The 17,637-nt window shown below is 49.3% G+C and overlaps 1 protein-coding gene across 1 annotated transcript; it reads right to left on the reverse strand.

Moving 5' to 3' along the window:
• Positions 1–3,502: 3,502 nt before the first annotated feature.
• Positions 3,503–17,041, reverse strand: LOC102916341 (acyl-CoA desaturase 1). The gene is made up of 7 exons (XM_076563151.1): positions 16,978–17,041; positions 16,600–16,791; positions 15,794–16,076; positions 12,475–12,605; positions 11,090–11,295; positions 9,404–9,636; positions 3,503–7,117 (listed from the first exon to the last, which is right to left on the reverse strand). Exons 2-7 carry the CDS (start codon positions 16,621–16,623, stop codon positions 6,918–6,920), a joined length of 1,077 nt encoding a protein of 358 aa, XP_076419266.1. The 5' UTR covers positions 16,624–16,791; positions 16,978–17,041; the 3' UTR covers positions 3,503–6,917.
• Positions 17,042–17,637: the final 596 nt, after the last annotated feature.

Here is a 17,637-nt window from a genome sequence, read left to right on the forward strand (position 1 = left end):
GCGCTTAGGCATAAGAGAAATCCATGCATGCCTGCACTGTCCTCTCTTCCATACCCAAAATAGCCAGGAGGTAGGGGGACAGTGGTCTGTAGGCCACTAATATTCACATTCTTCTCTCCAGGGGAACTCGGACACGTGGAGCAGATTTAGCCTTTTCTAGCATGTTACACAGAGACAGTGTGCCATCGAGACCACAGCACGATGTCTTTCTTTTTTTTTTTTTTTGGTTTTTCGAGACAGGGTTTCTCTGTGTAGCTTTGCGCCTTTCCTGGAGCTCACTTGGTAGCCCAGGCTGGCCTCGAACTCACAGAGATCCGCCTGCCTCTGCCTCCCGAGTGCTGGGATTAAAGGCGTGCGCCACCAATGCCCGGCTACGATGTCTTTCTATAGGAAAGTTTTCAGCATTACCATGTCCTCCAGTGTGTGGACCTAGAACTTGGCTTCCTCACTCTTCAGAAAGTTGATTAGTGCTTGCACGGTGACCCAAACCCTTTTTAACTGGTCTAGCACATGCTATTTTGATTCTACAACTATTGTACTCTGGTGTGGCAAGACTACAGTTTATGTAGCAGCTGCCTTTTGTCATTTGAGGTTTGAATCTAGAGACTGTACGGACTGTGCAATTAAATGGAATACTGACTATTGCCCTTTATCAGCTAGTTTAACAGTGCTTTTTTTCTTTTCTTTTTGAAATTATAATATTATTACATCATTTCTCCCTTCCTGTTCCTCCTTCCAAACCTTCCCATATACCCCTCCTTGCTCTCTTTCAAATTGGTGGTCTTTTCCCCCTTTGATTAATTCCCATACATATATGTATATACATGTATATTCCTAAACATGTCCTGCTTAGTATAATGTTACTTGCATGTTTATTTTCAGGGCCGGCCATTTGGTATTGGATAACCAATTAGTGTGTTCTTCCCCGGGGTGGGGCGGGGTTGGGGGAGGGACGACTGTTTCTCCTGCTCTCAGCATTTCTTGTTGTCTGTTAAGTTCTCTGTGTAGGGAGGGCTGAGGCCTCACTGGCTTCCCCCATCCATGTTAGCGTGTGTTGTCCTTGGCCAGCTCACATTTAGGCAGCCATGCTGGTGAGACTTTATGAATGTAGCTTCTGACATAATCAGTGCTTCTTCACTTCATTTGAGTTTCAACTTGAAGTACAACTAATGGCTAAAACAATACAGATTTTTTTTCTCATATAATTTGAATTGCAGTACAACTACTATACCAATATCACCCTTTACATAAAATACAAAATGAATGTAAAGTGTACAGAATCACCCTTGATGTTGTATACTACACGTATTTTTAGTATAGTTTAGTGTTGTGCAAACAAGACCACAATATAACCTTCACATGTCTTCATGCCCCAAAACTCAGTGCCCCCCACCCCCCCATCCTCCCCTCAGCTTCTGGCAGCCAGGCCATAACAACAGTGAAACTTAAGAAGGGAAACCTGCAGCGTTTGGAACCTTCGTACATGGGGCTGGGGAAGTGAGCACACTGAGTTAATGCCCATTCATGGAAACCAGTCTAGAGTTGTTTGTCTCAACCTCCCTGATGACAAGACCCTTCAGTACAGTTCCTCATGCTGTGGTGACCCCCAATCATAGAATTATTCTTGTTGCTACTTCATAACTGTAATTTTGCTACTGTTATGAATCAATGTAAATATCTGTTTTCTGATGGTCTTAGGCACCCCTGTGAAAGGGTCGTTAGCCCCTCACAGGTAGCAAACTGCTATTCTAGAGCAACTGAAAAGCTATTCTGGGGACTCAAGAGATGGCTCAGGGGTTAAGAGCACTGGCTGCTCTTCCAGAGGACCTGGGTTCAATTCCCAGCAACCACATGGTGGCTCATAATCATCTGTCATCTATAATAGGATCTGATGCCATATTCTGGCATGTAGTCTCTGTATGCAGATAGGGTACTGATATACATTAAAGAAATAAATCTATAATAAAATAAAACCAAAAACCCAGCCTGGAAAAAAAAAGAAAAGCTATTTTGGTGTGATTTAAATTATATATATACATACATTTTTAACTTATTGTTGTCTATGTATATGCAGTTATTAATAAAGAAAATGTCATCACCATCAACTTAAATTATTAAGGTCTGGCAAAGCTCAATGTATACAAACCTTTGATTCTAGATACTCAGAAAATTAGTCTGAGAAAGCCCAGGTATGATAGCAGTTTTTCCCCCAGTTTTTTCAAGACAAGATTTCTCTGTGTAGCAGCTCTGGCTGTCCTGGAACCTGTTTTATAGTGCAGGCTGGGCTTGAATTTAAGATAGCCACCTGCCTCTGCCTCCTCAGTGCTGGGATTAAAGGCATGTGCCACCATGGCTGGCTCAAATCATTGAATAATTTTAATACCAGCAGCATTCAGGAGGTAGAGGCAAGATCAAAAGTTCAAGGCTAGTTTCAGGTAGACATGGAGTTTGAGGATATTCTGAACTACTGTAGTGCATGAGACACTCTAAAAAAAGTAGCACGAGAATCCAATGTTTCTAGAGGATCATGCTTCTTGTTCTAGGTAAGAACTTCAGACAGGAAAATGAACCGGCAGAATGAGCTTCACAAAAGCCTTGGTGTGGGTGGAGACTCTTGGTGGAATATGGTGTTCATATGGAGACTCTTGCTGGACTATGGCATTCATAGACACTCTAAAACTCCTGCCCCTTTTTTCCCCACAGGGGAATTCTCAAGTAGTAAAAGCTGAAAGCTTAAGAAATAGCAAAGTAGTTGGGCAGTAGTGGCACACCTTTAATCCCAGCACTCAGGAAAACAGAGACCAGGTGAGTCTCTATGAGTTCGAGGCCAGCCTGGTCTACAGAGCAAGTTCCAGGACTGCCAGGGCGGTTACACAGAGGCAAGGACCCTTAGCATCCATCTTGTGGTCATGAGGCCCGGTCTCCTGTGGGGACTTGCAAACCTCTCTGGGCTGTTTGCTTCCCTCCAGTTGATACTCAGCATTCTCAGCTTTCTGTTCCCTGGAGGCAGGACATTTCAGGAAGAGGAATGAGCATGACTTCCCAGGGCTGCATTCGTCCACGTGGCCATGTGACACTGACCTGGCCTGTCCCCAGGCTGGGTGTCAGCTGATGCTGCGTTTGACTCAATGCCAGCAGACTCTTGGTTTCCTGCTGCCAGAGTTTAACCTCAAGTTACCCTTAGAAAGGGCAGGCAGGTTACTGGGGTACACAACTGGATTACACAACTTGTGTAATCTCTAATTTTTTTTTCTCTGAATTTCAATCCTTTCTGTAATCCCAGCAAAGGCAGTCAGATTTCTGGGACTTCCAAGGCCAGCTAAGGCTACATAGTGAGACTCTCTCTCAAATACACAAGTTCAAGACAGAGGCTGTGGCTGTGCCTCATTTGAGGAATGCTTGTCCAACATGTGGAGATCCCTGGGTTCCATCCCTAGCACTGTGTGTGTGTGTGTGCCGGAAATGGGCATTATGACTACCACAGCCAAAAAGCACCCAGACATTATAGCCAGATCCACTTTTATTAGGAACAAATAGTCTCAATTAGTACAATTAGACTCAAGAGTTTATATTAATGGAAGTCATCTAAAATTATGCTTGGGTCACAAATAACTATCCACCATAAAAAGGAGGAAATCTTACTCAGGGAAGGGTTTCCTGCACTGTGTTCATGGCAGTGAGTAGGCATTCTCTCTGACTGGTCATATCCCACTTCCCCTGTGAGGTCTGTCAGTCTCGGGGGAGAGCAACGTAAACTAAAGATGGTATCTAGAACATATGGATGTGTGTGTGAGCTCAGGGTATACTTCTTTGGAAGTCTGTATGAGAATCTCTGCCAAGGACCCCCAAATACTTAATAAAAAAGCTCTAGTCACCTCAAAACTGCCCTTTGAGGTAGGTGAGTATTAGTAGCCCCTTTTATCAGAAGGACTTGCTCAGAGTGATAGTTTCAGCGTGTCCTCCAGAGTGGATGTGCTGGACACATCACGGTATTTGGGAAGTGAGACCATCAGGTACTTAGCAGAGGAGGGTTGGAAGACATTATCTCTGGAATGGGTTTGTTATAAAGTAGGAAGTCAGTGGCTAAGAGAAGCCTTGGCTTAAGCTCCCAGCAGGAGGCTGCTTTACTTTGCTACCCTTTCATACCAACTCACCTGAGCTACACTCTCAGAGAATACATCCATAGACTAGCAACCCAAGGAGAAAACGCCGAGTGCCACGGCCATTATCACATTTAACAACAGTAGTAACGAGGATGCCAATACAACCAAATACTCTCAAATGACTTCCACTTCACATCAAATTTGGGCGTCTACGAAAAATGGCTCCAGGAAAAGTTTTCCAAAATGAAGCCTGTAAAAGATTTCTTCAGTAGCTCAGTGATGGTCTTCCGGCCAGCCTCTTGTTCACACCACTCCATCTTCAGGGTCTCAGGACAAGGGGTGGGGGTGAGGCTGGGCTCACATGCACTAAAGATTAGGAAAGGTAAGGCAGCCAAAGCTGTTAGCACGTTATGTAGGAACTGTTAGAAACCCACCTTTGAGGGGATCTGAAATACGGTCCCTTTCCTAAACATTCTATTACATCCTACCTAAACACCCACAGGCACTGGGACCTCAGCCTGAGGTCTCTACGTAGCCTTGTGTTGTGACATGACCTGAATCAGATCCATGGAATGAGATTAGAACAGAAAGAAGCCTGATTTCTGTTGTTCATGTTATAAATCAGGGATCTGATGACCTGGCAAAAAAAAACCACCCAAACGCATTTCCAAAGGGTTAGGCGAGCAGATCTACAGCAATCTTCTACCAGAGTTTCTACTTCAACAGACAGCTCAAAGCATGTGTCCAATTAACAAGAAAGGCTCTGATCCAATCCCAAGTGAACAAAGCATTTGGTACTATACACAGCCAGTCCTAACAGCAAAGCCAGGCTTCTGGATCAGGCGACAGGGACGGGAGAGGTGGATGGTTCCAAAATACTGAGGTTTTCTTCCAGACTTTTCTGTACCATTGTCTGCCCTGGGCTGTGTGACAGGGGATGTTTGTTAACTCACGGCACCTTTGCTACCACATTTCGGTTGAGGTTTTACATCACACCCTGGTTTCAGGAAACAGGACCTCTTCCTGAAGTGAGGAAGTTGCCCATGCTTCTGGTGTTTTTACAGGGATAAAAATGGGGAACCTTATCCTTTCACAAGCTTTGTACCACCACCTGCCTACACCGATCAGCCAGAGCCACCTTGCAGAGCATGTAGGGAGAAGCAAATATGTCGCCTCCTCTGACTTACACAGAGAGACCAACAATCAACCATCTCGTTCAGCAGTTGCCTCATCGAGACAACATGAGCGTTTGGCTGAAAGGTTAACTCACAAGCCAGAGGGCCTACCAAGCTTTTCTGAAATCACGGTGGCAGAGGCACATAGGGGTAGAGGTAGAGAGATCCGGGGGCCACAGAAAAGTGGCACCTGGTTCTGCTTGCCAAAGCGACATAGCAGTTCCGTGCCCACGAGCAGTGCGGCCGTGGAGAGGAATGTGCCTAGGCAGCGAGTCCTGAGTGCTCTGAATACGCTCAGGAAACTGGCTGCCTGTCCAGGGAAAGAAGAAAATGCCAAAGAACAGAGAACTGGTAATAGCCTCCCAGGCTGCATGGCCACAGAGCAAAGAATGTAGGGAAGGTTCAACACCACGAGAAGCTCATCTCTACTCAATCCAAGGATAAAATGAGAGTATTAGCTGGAACTAACACACCCAGATCCCTGGCAGTGTTCCCCAAGTGCTGCCTACACATGCTGACCCTCAGCCTCTCCACTGCCTGTCCAACCATGAAAGAAACCAGCAACCCAGACAACTCCTCTGTCCTTCAATTTTTCCAAGTGAAATATTTATGTTCCAAGTGAAGGTTTTGTTTATATCTACATAGTTTTCTACCATATCCTCAACACTCTGTCAGCTATTTAATCAGTTCTAGACCCACTTCACGTGAAGACTTTTTCTATGAAGAAATATTTACGTTGCTAAGAGCTAGCGCTCCCCCTCAGCACAGACCAGGCATCGTTCCCCTTCACTCTCAGACCCTGATTTCATTATTGCAGTCTCCCTAAGCTCTGTGGTTCAGAGTATGGACTGAAAGGAGACACGCTGTAGAGAGGCCTGGTGTCTTTGCTGAGTAGGCCACTAGATGTGGTTACGTTTCCTTTCTCTCTCCCAGCCTTACTTATGAACCACGCCATGTATGCTAACTCTTGTCTCCAGATGATAGACTTGCTACGTATGAAATCAAGAACAGTTTCCCATCCTATTTAGCAAAGGCTGTAATGAAGTTCATCAGCAGGTAGGGGACTTCCAGGCAGGTTTTGTTACGTTTCTAGTGTGAGGCAGCAACCTTGAAGCTCAGAACAAGGAAATAGATATCTAGGAGGAAGGAAGGAGCGCAGTATTTCAGATACCAGGACAGTTGTCCAGGCTTTGGAAGGTGGACACAGACCAGTGGCTGGCCAGCTGTTTGCCTGGGAGGTGGTGAGAAAGAAAAGAAACCAAGCCAAATGCAATGCAAACAGGGAATGAACACCCTGCTCCTCACCTCAGCATCAAATCAGCATGTCTGCTGGCTTTTAATACTCTTTGCACAGAATGCTCAAATATATTGTTATTATTTAAAATGGATGCGTCAAGTTATATATGCATTTATTGTGTATATGTTTAGAAGTATACATACTGTGGCATGGTTAATCCTAGCTAATTAAAATGTGTATTACCTCAAAACGTGATCAAAGCTTTCTCATCTTAAAGAATACTGTACTGGAATGGGTTAAATACGTCATTAGCATTCTGGTAGCATTATCCTGTAGTTAATCAACAGAATATTATATCTCTGCCCATATCACTCTTGGAACGGGAACTCAGGAGCCCCAACCTCAGCTACTCTTGTGGCTCCCATCTCCAGTTCTTTTGATCCTGGCCAAGACAGCAGCCTTGGACACTTTCTTCCGGTCATAAGCCAGGCCCAGGGCAGCCATGCAGTCGATGAAGAACGTGGTGAAGTTGATGTGCCAGCGGTACTCACTGGCAGAGTAGTCATAGGGGAAGGCGTGGTGGTAGTTGTGGAAGCCCTCGCCTGGAACAGAAGTGTGGAGAGCAGTTAGGGGGCTCGGTGATGGCTGCTTCCTGCTCTTTGCAGACCTCTTAACCTGTTGTACACCTCGAACCTTGAAGAATCCCACTGTTGAGTGAACAGATGAACCCATAGTCTTGTATTCTAAAGTGAACAGGTGCCCTCAGAGGCATCTCAGGAAAGCAGCTGACAGGCTCTGCTCACACATGCCTCTCTACAGCCTTTGTCAGAGCAGGTTTCTATCATAAGATAAGGAGTCAAGAGAGAAGCTGGGTCTGTGGGAACAGATTTTACAGTGCGAAGAAGTACCAGAGCATCAAGAAAGAGATCCAGGCCCAAGAACTTACAGGGTCTGTGCATAAGTGCCTGTTTAGGAGGGAGAACGAGGAGGCTAAGGGGACTCTCGGGCATAGTCCTCCAAAGCTAAGTAGACAGCACACTTCCCACAGTGTCGATCTCTGTAAGAACAGGGTGTGTTCTAACAGGAGGGGCAGCTGCTGCCAAAAGGAAAAAAAAAAAAACAAAAGAAAGCCTAGCCAGTGACAAGAGACCCCCTCCACCCATCCCCTCACCCCCAGACTGCGGGCTCACAGTGGGCTGCTGTCTGAGTCAGGGAAGTGCTGAGAAAACAAACACTTTGATAAAAGATTCTGACCGTTCCTGAGAATAACATTTTGATAGAAGGAAAAAAAAATTTTTTTGGACTCAGGAGGGCTTCTGCAGAGGCTGATGTGTTTACCTGCTCTTGGCAGAACTCTTCCTTCTCAACGGATTCCGAAAATACAGAACCCAGAAGACCCAAACACCCTCTTCTGGCCACATCAGGCACTGCATGCAGGTGGTGCACAGCCACACAGGCAGGCAAACCACCCCCACACAGGAAATAAAAATACAATTTCAAGAAAAAAAAATTTTTTTTTTTAAAGATTGCTAGTTTTACATACTTTCGTAAGGAAGTTCCGAGTGCATACTTCCCAGGCATCCGTGTCTTGACATTTAACATGAAATCCCACAGTGACAAGGGAGGAAAAAGAGATGAACAGGTAGCAACCAGAGCGGCAAGAGATAGCCCGGAAATGCTCCAGGGACTGATCGGAGAACACAAGCATGTGACCTGAGGGAAGTAATTCAAGGAGAGATGCGAGTGATAGGAAGCTGCTGGTGGAGAGCGGGGTAAGATGAGAAGGGGCTAGGAGCATGAATAGCAGCCGGACAAAGGGAGATGTTGGCAGCCATTTGGAACTGAGGGTCACAAGGAAGGCTCGCTGTCAGAGCACAGGACACACCCGACTCAGTTCAGATTCTCCTTTTCTATGGAAACATCAGATTTGGATAGAATAGGGTTCATTTCAAAATCGGGAGCTGCATACAAAATTCTAAGGTGCCTAAGGAGGGTGGAGACACATAGAACCCAAAAAGAGACAGGGAGAAAAGCTTTGAATCAAGTTAAAGGTACTAGGGAGTGATAGGCACGGATCTGTGAGCAAAGCGGTCTCTGGCTGTCAACAGATGAGCAACGACTCTGCCCACTGACGAGAGGAGGAGGGCACTGGCTCCTCACAGGGAAAACTAACTTCCGGCTTCAGTCCCTGGGAAAGCAGGGCAAGGGAGACAAAGAGCCGCTCTCTCTGATCTGCAGAGAGGAATGCACTCAGGAAGAGCCAACATCAACCAGATCATGCACAAGGAACTTCTTCCAAAACCCCACTCCTCCAGGGACACTGAGGAGTCCTCAGTACGGAACAGCCAGGAGAAAAAGAACAAGGGGGGGGGGCAGTGGTGGGAAGAGGAGACAGGAGAGAGTGCCGTGCATCACCACACGACAGTGCAGGGTCCGCGGTGGCGAGGGAAATACAAGTGTGGCAACCTGAAGATTACTGAACTACGTCACAATTCTCCTACCCTGTACACCGCAAGGTCACACATGCACTGCTAGGCAATGGGCTATCCTGGTGACTGTGGCAGTCTTTATGCACATCCTGGGCTACCAAGAGCCACAGACCTGCCTGGGGACTAGAAGAGGGAAACTCAGAGGCTCCTTTAGGCAGCACTTAGAAATTGTTTTACAACCTCTAAGTAAAAGCAGAGTTACTTTTACATAAGAGTTGCCGCTGGCCCGACTCTCACACGGGTTTCCCGGTACGCTCCTCCCCAACCCCCAGTTTTATAGTGGAAACGCCGAACGACACAGTACCCATAAAACAGGTCATTCTGGTTCCCCTGGCTCCTAGACAAATACCCCAAGCAGCAGGCCCCTCGATATGGTCATGCTGAGGATTAGTGACTTACCCACGGCACCCAGGGAAACCAGGATGTTCTCTCGAGATTCAATGTTCTTGTCGTAGGGGCGATATCCATAGAGGTGAGCAGCACTGTTCACCAGCCAGGTGGCATTGAGCACCACAGCGTATCGCAATAAGGTGCTGACGCACAAGCTGTTCACGAAAGTTTCACCCCAGTAATACCAGGGCACCAGTGTGGGCAGGATGAAGCACAGGAGCAGGAGGCTGGGCTTGTAGTACCTACGTGGAGAGTCACACACTGAGTGGAGGGAGAAGACTCTCACACCTACACAAACCGTCCTTTCTAATTAGGCAGGGTTGTGTCATTTTTTATGCCCGAGGATGGGGTAGATTAACAGCAAGAGGAGGAGGCATAAAGTCTTGAGCACAGGGTTATCTGCTTTTTTTTTTTTTTTAGATTAAGGATCCAGGGAGATGCCAATATTCAAGGACCATCTTCCTGGGTATAGTATGTCTCCTATCATATCTTTTCCTGACTACAAATCCATGACTTTTTTCACAGGAGCATAAGGTCATGCTGGTCAGACTGATCAGAGTCCATCACGACCTCACCAGCCATTTCCATTGCCAGGCTGTGGTCATCAGCCTCCCAGATCCTTTTTCTGGCCTGTTGTGGCCTTTGGCAGCTTACGGCAAGTGCCGGGCATTCATTCATTCCCTGCTATCACCCTGTAGATCTTTGCTCTGCTTTCCCTCCAGGGCCACATCACCCTTGGCCATCTGCAGGTCCCTGTCCCTCTGGAGGCCCTGTCCCTCCCATTCTCCATTCCCTACAAAGCAGGCCACCGGCATGCAGGCGGACAGACAGCCCTCCGCCGCTGCGTCTGGTACTTCTGCCTCACTGACATTGCCTCCGCCTAGTTTCGTTCCACTGTGGCCACTGCTTCCTTGGCTCAAGACCTCCTTGCTGTCTAACCTGTGACCCTGCCCATCACCTCCCTGGATCCACGATTATCTTCACCCGTCTTGAAAGTGGCTTCTCCAAAGCCCACCTGACTGTGCCCCACGCTGCCAGAGAATGCTTGAGTTGTTACCCCAAACCGGCTGAATTAATATTCCTTCTGCACCTGTCCTTGTCCCGTTCCGGTCAGATGCTACATTTCACAGAGAAGGAGCATGCTTCACATTCTGCTGTACTGACCCTTCCCACCACTGACAGAGCCTCTGTCTTTGGCCGGATGCTGATGCTAAGGGGCCCCTCCACTCTATATCCACTGAGGTGTATTTCCTCCCTGTACTTAGTCACGGTAAACACAGTATTGTTCTGCCTTATGTGCTGATGATTGAGGCTCATTCCTTCAACTCCAAATAGGCTGAAAATTCCTTGAAGGTAAACACTCAGCTGTGTGTACCAGCTAGGACTGATGTTATAGTTCTTGGTTTATTAAGATGGGTTGGGAAGAAGCAGAGATTATGGCTGTGAGTCTGTTGAATGCTGAATTGGAGATTCATTTTTTTTTTTTTTCCAGAGCTGAGGATTGAACCCAGGGCCTTGGGCTTGCTAGGCAAGCGCTCTACCACTGAGCTAAATCCCCAACCCTGAGATTAAATGATTTTAAATTCAACATTCCAGTCAATCACCCAGTTATTATTTTATAAACCCTAAGAGGAAAGGTGGAATCCCCAAGTTCCACGTCCTTCCAGCTCCATCCCTACCCCCCACCTCACTCACCTCCTCTGGAACATGACCAGCTTCTCAGCTTTGAGGTCAGACATGTCCAGTTTTCCACCTTTCTCTTTGACAGCCGGGTGTTTGCGCACAAGCAGCCAGCCAATGTGAGAGAAGAAAAAGCCACGCCGGGAATTGTGAGGGTCGGCGTGTGTTTCTGTGAACTTGTGGTGGACACGGTGATCTCGGGCCCATTCATACACATCATTCTGGAGGGACAGGAAAGAGGACCCCAGTACTGAGAAGAGATGCCCTCCTGGGGGAATCCAGTGCTCAGATATCTTCAAGGGCCCAGGACTCTCAGTCCAACTCACAAAGCCCATAAGACTCTAGCTCCAAAGGAGGCCTTGGGGGGGGGGGGTGTTCTTTTGTACACTTGTCCCTGAAGCTTATTTGGCAAGTCCCCAGAGCACACTGAAGGTTGTGCGTGGGGGAGAAGGAAAGCCAAGCACAGCGCTCACAAAGAACACTGCAGCTCTTGAAGAAAGGAATGTGGGGACGTGGGGGCCGAGATCCGGAGGCAGGTGGCCTTGGATCCCAGGGAGTCACTCTGGGGAAAGATGCAGGGAACGTCACCCTGATGCTTTCACAAGTGACAACCCACCTAACCTAGTTAGAAGCCAGTGTGTAACTAATGAGCGTGAGCGCATTTCCCCAGGACCTCTAAGTTTTGTCTCGGACACGTGGGAAACCCTTCACACAATCCCCTGTTTTTCTCTTGTTAAGCCCCACACTGTAAGTCACCCAGTGCCCACTGTTTCTCCCCCAACCCTCCTCATCTGCTATAAACCAACTTCAGAACCTGGTCTAGCCAACCCAGCAGCCTCAGCTAGAACTAGGTTGGTCAGTTCAACCTTCCAGACTCAGTTCCTCAACTGCAAAGTGCAATAATTGGCTTGGAGTGGTAGCACACACCTTTAATCCCAGTACGGAGGGGGGGAAGGCAGAGACCAGCCTGGTCTACATAGTGAATTCCAGGCCAGCCATTGCTACACAGTGAGATCCTATCTCAAAAACAAAAACCAGTGTTATAAAAATAATATCCACCAATATGCCCGTGAGGGCTTCATGGCTTAACTAATGCCAAGTGCTCAGTAATGCCTGGCACACAGACTATGCAGCATGGCCCTTCAGGCAGACAGCCCACAGCAAATAGACGGTGTAATACCACAGTGGCCCTGAAATCAAAAGTGACCCAACCTGGACTGCCTTTCCCCTTTGCCTCTCACTTATCTTCCCAATACCCGAAGCACCGAACCTGTAAGGCCTGAAAACCAAAAAGGGCAATCATCGATGGTGGTCCTAATAATTCTTCTCTAGATGCTGACCCCCACTGCCCACCCAGATCACCCGTGGGGTAGAGACGCAGTAACAGCACAGCTTCTCACCTGGAAAGCCATGGTGTTGGCAATGATGAGGAAGAGCCGCAGCGGCAGGCGCGCCTTGTAAGTTCGGTGGCTCCACAGGCGATGCGCCCCGGCCGTGATGCCCAAGGCACTAATGACATAGTATATAAATCCTGTAAGACAAGACAGTGAGGGAGTCACCAACAGGCAAATTTCAGCAGTAGAAGAAGACAAGGAGGCTTCCCTGATGCCAGTGTTTGTCTTTGGGTTTGGGCTAAGGACCTGTTTTCCACTGGACCCTAAGAACCCCTTGGTCTCTGATGCCTAGGTAGCTTTTGCCCCTTAAATGGGCAGCACTGAAAAACTCTTCCAGCAGAGCTCAGGACCACGAGCAGGAGTGTTAGGAACACTGAACAGTTACCGAATCCCCAAGTTGTAGGGGACATTCAAGTGACCCAGCTGATACAGTCACATTTGAATGAGAAGGAATGTGGCCACATAAGACAGCCCTGAAAAGTCATGTTTGCAGTATCCTAAGCTTTGCCAGCGACAAGATTTTCATATTCCCTACACACTTTGAACAGAGTGAGTGTCATGAATACTGTACTTTATCTGGGTGTGGTGGTGCATGCCTTTAAACCCAGCACTCCAGTAGATCCCCAAGTTCAAGGCCAGCCTGGTCTACAGATTCCAGAACACCCAAGGCTACACAGAGAAACCCTGTCTCAAAAACAAACAAAACAAAAACCCACAAAGCCCCTATACTTAAAGGAAATAAGATCCCAAGAGAGGTTAGGTATAAGCAGGGTCATCCAACCAGTAAAAACAGGAGCCCGACATCAGAACATTTTCCTGCTTCATCATCTTGTAGGCCTGCAGGCTTAGAAGGTACTAAATTTGATCTCCAACAGGGAAAGAGATACTATATGTACCCAGCTCTTCTCTGGCCAGCGCTAGAATGCTGGGGCAGAGTCCTTGGTAGATACTGTCCTAGGGAGCAGCAGCAATGGATCCTCAGAGGCCACTGACCTTAGTTGCAGTGGAGACAGACTACACACTGTACAAACTGTCCCATGTCCTTCTGTAGCAGAGATAGCAATTTCCTAAGCAGCTTCCTGCACACCCCATTTTCCTCTTACAAAATACTTGCAAGCCATAGAGTCTGTCCAAGGTAAAGCTCTAGCCACATTCTCTCAGAGCTGGGGATTGGAGCACCAGATGCTTGCTACTCATGGTCGGTCATGTGGCAATCTGACTGCCCTGTGTACAGATCTGACCACACTGTAGCAGAGCGTCCTGGAGAACCATCGCTGGCAGTCATCAGGAGGAGAGAAAAGGTGTGTGGCAACAAAGAAGCCCTCAAGGAAGCATCCATGCTGGCTTTATGTGATAGATGGCCCAGGCAGTCTAGACCACGTATGACACCATCTAAACAAGGGAATTGGGACAAGAACCCAGGCACTCTGAAACATTCTACCCAAACTTCTCAATGCGTCCAGGGAAATGGCTTAAGGCACTTAGAACCCCTCACCATGCCCCATGGGACTACTGTGTCCACCCAGTGGTAAATGGACAGCTTAAGAGTTGTCTTAAACTGGGTGTTGGTGGTGCACGCCTTTAATCCCAGCACTTGGGAGGCAGAGCCAGGCAGATCTCTGTGAGTTCGAGGCCAGCCTGGTCTACAAAGCGAGATCCAGGACAGGCACCAAAACTACAGAAAAACCCTGTCTCGAAAAAACAAAAACAGAAACAAAAAAAGAAAAGAAAAGAAAAGTTGTCTTAAGAGGGTTGAAGTCCCGGCAGTGGTGGCACTTGCCTTTAGCAACTCGGGAGGCAGAGACAGGCGGATCTCTGAGTTTGAGGCCAGCCTGGTCTACAGAGCCAGTTCCAGGACAGCCAGGGCCTCGGTCTTGTGGGGGTTGGGCTGGAGCTAGATTGGTGGTGCACGCCTTTAATCCCAGCACTTGGGAGGCAGAGGCAGGTGGATCTCTGTGAGTTCAAGGCCCAAGGCCAGCCAGGGCTATAGCTAAGCCCTGACTCCCCTACCCCCCAAAATGGAAATGTGTGTGCGTGGGGTGGGGGGGTGGGAGAAGCAGACTCTTCGGCTCTGAGTGTTAGCAGAGATCTCTTCAGAACTGGTCCTCTTGCAGAGTTTGTGAAGAGAATAAGGAGGCTCTGGAAACCCCCGCCTCAAGAGAAAGGCTGGCAGGCGGCACAGCTAACACCCTGAACGTGACCTTCCCAGTCCTGGCAAGGCATTGCTGCCCTACTTGGTACTTGGAAAAACTGAAAGCAGATCCTCTCGGATGTAGGGCATCTGGAAGAGGTCTAAGATGAAGTGCCCAAGACCAGATCTAAGTGCTCAGAGGACCTAAGGGGCTAGGGCAGGGCCTTTCACACCCTTACCCTCTGCGTGAGCTGCCACAAAGTACCCACACCTGACACGCTCCAGAGAAACCTCCCGTGTCTCAGAGAGGGACCCCTGCCTCACTGTCTCAGCAGTCGGCCCCGCTCCCCTTCCTGAGGTTTCATAGATGAAAACACACGTAATGTACACAGGTATCCTAGAGGTGGCTTTGCCATCTGCCTACACCCAGTGAATCCCTGAGGGGCTAATTTAGGCCTGACGCTGATGGAGGGTCTATTCTCTGCCATGGAGGGGTCAATAGGGCTGGAGGACTGGCATTTTGGGTCCTTGGCATTTATGGTCTCAGGGGACAGAGCAGGAGCAGGCTCGATGAGGGAGTGGAGTGATTGTGGACCTTACTCCATTCTTTCGATATCTTGTTGATTGGCACGTGCTGCTCCCTGGGGAATGACCTGGAGCAGCTGAGCCACACACCTGTACACTTGGGTGTTGTAGAAACCTACAGCTCCGTCCTCTAGGGCAAACCAGCTTGTTCTGGTCAGGGGTTGAGGTCAGAAGAGTTGTGTAAATACCTCCTTTAGTCTTTTTTCTTTTCAAGGACCTCTCCAGCACAGAGGCTCTGTTCCCTGCTCTGGCGGACCAGTGGCCCACAAGGCCCCAGGTCTAGCCCTGAATGCTATGCCTCCCAGGTAGGGCCCGTTTCTCCGGAGTCAGATGGAGCTGGGATAAGCAGCCAAACAAGGGACTCACACAGAAAATCTTGTTCAGAGAAAGTTGCTTCTCTGCCTCAGGTAGACCTTTCCAAGCCCCCTGCACGGGGACCCCAGAATTCATGTTAAGGGACGCCCAGTCCCACAAGGCTCTGCTCCCAGGAACCCAGAGAAAAGGCCAGAAAATCTGGACAGAGGGGCCACTTCCTTGGGTCAGAGGCTACCTCATTAAATAGCAAAGAGAAATCTAAGGTATTGGCCCGGAACAAGGGGAGCTGCTCACCGAAGAGGCAGGTGTAGACCTTGCAGGAGGGAACCAGTGTGATCCCATACAGGGCCCCCAAGTGCAGCAGGGCCATGAGGATGATGTTTCTCCAGACATACTCCAGCTTGGGCGGGGGCCCCTCCTCATCCTCGTAGCTGGGGTCATGTATGTCTTCTTTCATTTCAGGACGGATATCTTCTTCCAGGTACAGAGGCATCGTCTTCTGCTTCTCTCGTCCATTCTGCGGGCTTCCGGGGGGAGGCGCTGTGATGGTGGTGGTGGTCGCATAGGAGCTGGAGATCTGCCAGGAAAAGTGCAGTCAGGGGGGCAGATCTGTGGAGGACTGCGGGGGTCGCTACCACGTTCCTCACACTAGCGCAGCAAAAGGCACAGCAAAGGCACAGACCCTGCTCCAGAGCTCAGGTTGCATGAGGGCGAGATGTACTCTGAGATAGAGCAAAAGTTTCCAGAAACTGTACAGATTTGCTGCGGGGAGGGGGGGGGGCAAAACCTCAAGGTGAAGGGCCAGTAGGAAATAAGAGTGGACCATTCGCACCCCCAGTAACACACAAAGGGAACCCCGTGTGAATATGCAAGTATCGGCACGACTGGCTTTTCTTGGCTTTACAGCTTAAGACACGAAAAGTTGAGACTCAACTGCCCAAACTACAATCCACACCTCTCAAACGACTGGTCGCACTAGAATTTGAGAAAGCCAAATAGTCCGAGGAACTCTCAACTCTCTCTCCTCCGCGGACCCAGTCACCTAGACGCCCGGTCCGCGTGGCCGACGCGCGGGGCGGGGGCTGCTTCTGCGAGCTCACCTCTTGGAGCATGTGGGCAGGCATCGTGGCTGTCGGCGGCCGGCTTCACTTTCCCAGCGCCGAGACCGAGCGTGGACGTCGGTTCCGGAACCCGCTGGTGCCAGCGATTGGCCGAACTGCGCTCGGAAACCTCCGCTGCTGTCCGGCGGGATGGGTGTTCAGCCCGACCTGGCTGTGCGTAGATCTCCCGGGCTGGGAATTTAAAGGGTAGAGCAGGCGATGGGATGACCGTGTTTAGTATTTCCTCAGACCCCTTTTATCCGCTGCCAGCAAGGGCCAAAGTGCGCAGAGCTAGCTAGCCAAGGAAGCCAAGCGAGGAGGTGAGAGAGGGAGGGACTAAGGAGGGGGAAAGAAAGCCAAGTAGATTCCGGAGCAAACCTCCGAGGCGCCGAGATGCTAAAGGCATCCACACCGCGCTGCTCCAACCCCCTGCCTCGGGGCAAATGCTAATGCGCCTCCTGCGAAGACTGTCTCGTCATTGGCCAAAGAGAATTTGGTGCCACCTCGTCCAGCCTTTTCCATTGGCTCGGCGCAATCTGCTGTTCCTTCTGCCACTAGCTCCTCGCTCTCCCCTCCCCTTTTTTTCTCCTTATCCTCTTTGCGGTGGGCTGATGGGTGACTTTCCTTTAAGAGGAGGATAACTTAGTCCTCTGTAGGGGTTGTGTACATGCCTAGAACTGTCTCCTGGCGCTAAGCGAATGGGTCACTGAGGAAACTGCCATGGGAGAAGTGAGGAACTCCTGGTGGCTACCGCCACTCACAAGTCGGCCCAACTTCTCCGTCCACCCCCACTTCCACACTCGTGCAAAGAGGAAACTGGCCTCCACCCGGGAGACGACTGGGGCGGGGGAGTGCGATCCGCCCCTGGATGTCTAGCGCCCAGGGCTCTGACGCCGGGAAACAATGGTCTATCCCGCCCGCCAGCACCGGGATGCTAACTTCAGACAGCTGCGATCTTGGGTGCTGGGAGCTCACACGCAGAGATACAGCACTGCGCTCACTCATTGGTCGTTCTCTTCAGGGGACCGCCTCTGCCGG

The sequence above is a fragment of the Peromyscus maniculatus genome, chromosome 1 (genome assembly GCF_049852395.1).
Source record: "Peromyscus maniculatus bairdii isolate BWxNUB_F1_BW_parent chromosome 1, HU_Pman_BW_mat_3.1, whole genome shotgun sequence".
In the NCBI taxonomy this organism is placed as follows: Eukaryota; Metazoa; Chordata; class Mammalia; order Rodentia; family Cricetidae; genus Peromyscus; species Peromyscus maniculatus.

Bases quoted from the DNA above. Each gene is read 5' to 3' on its own strand.
- LOC102916341 (XM_076563151.1), bottom strand. From the start codon at position 16,623: ATGCCTGCCCACATGCTCCAAGAG. The intron at 16,077-16,599 runs GTGAGCTCGCAG...TTTTCCTGGCAG, and splicing joins CTGCCCACATGCTCCAAGAG to ATCTCCAGCTCCTATGCGAC. The intron at 12,606-15,793 runs GTGAGCAGCTCC...CTTGTCTTACAG, and splicing joins GGTCTACACCTGCCTCTTCG to GATTTATATACTATGTCATT.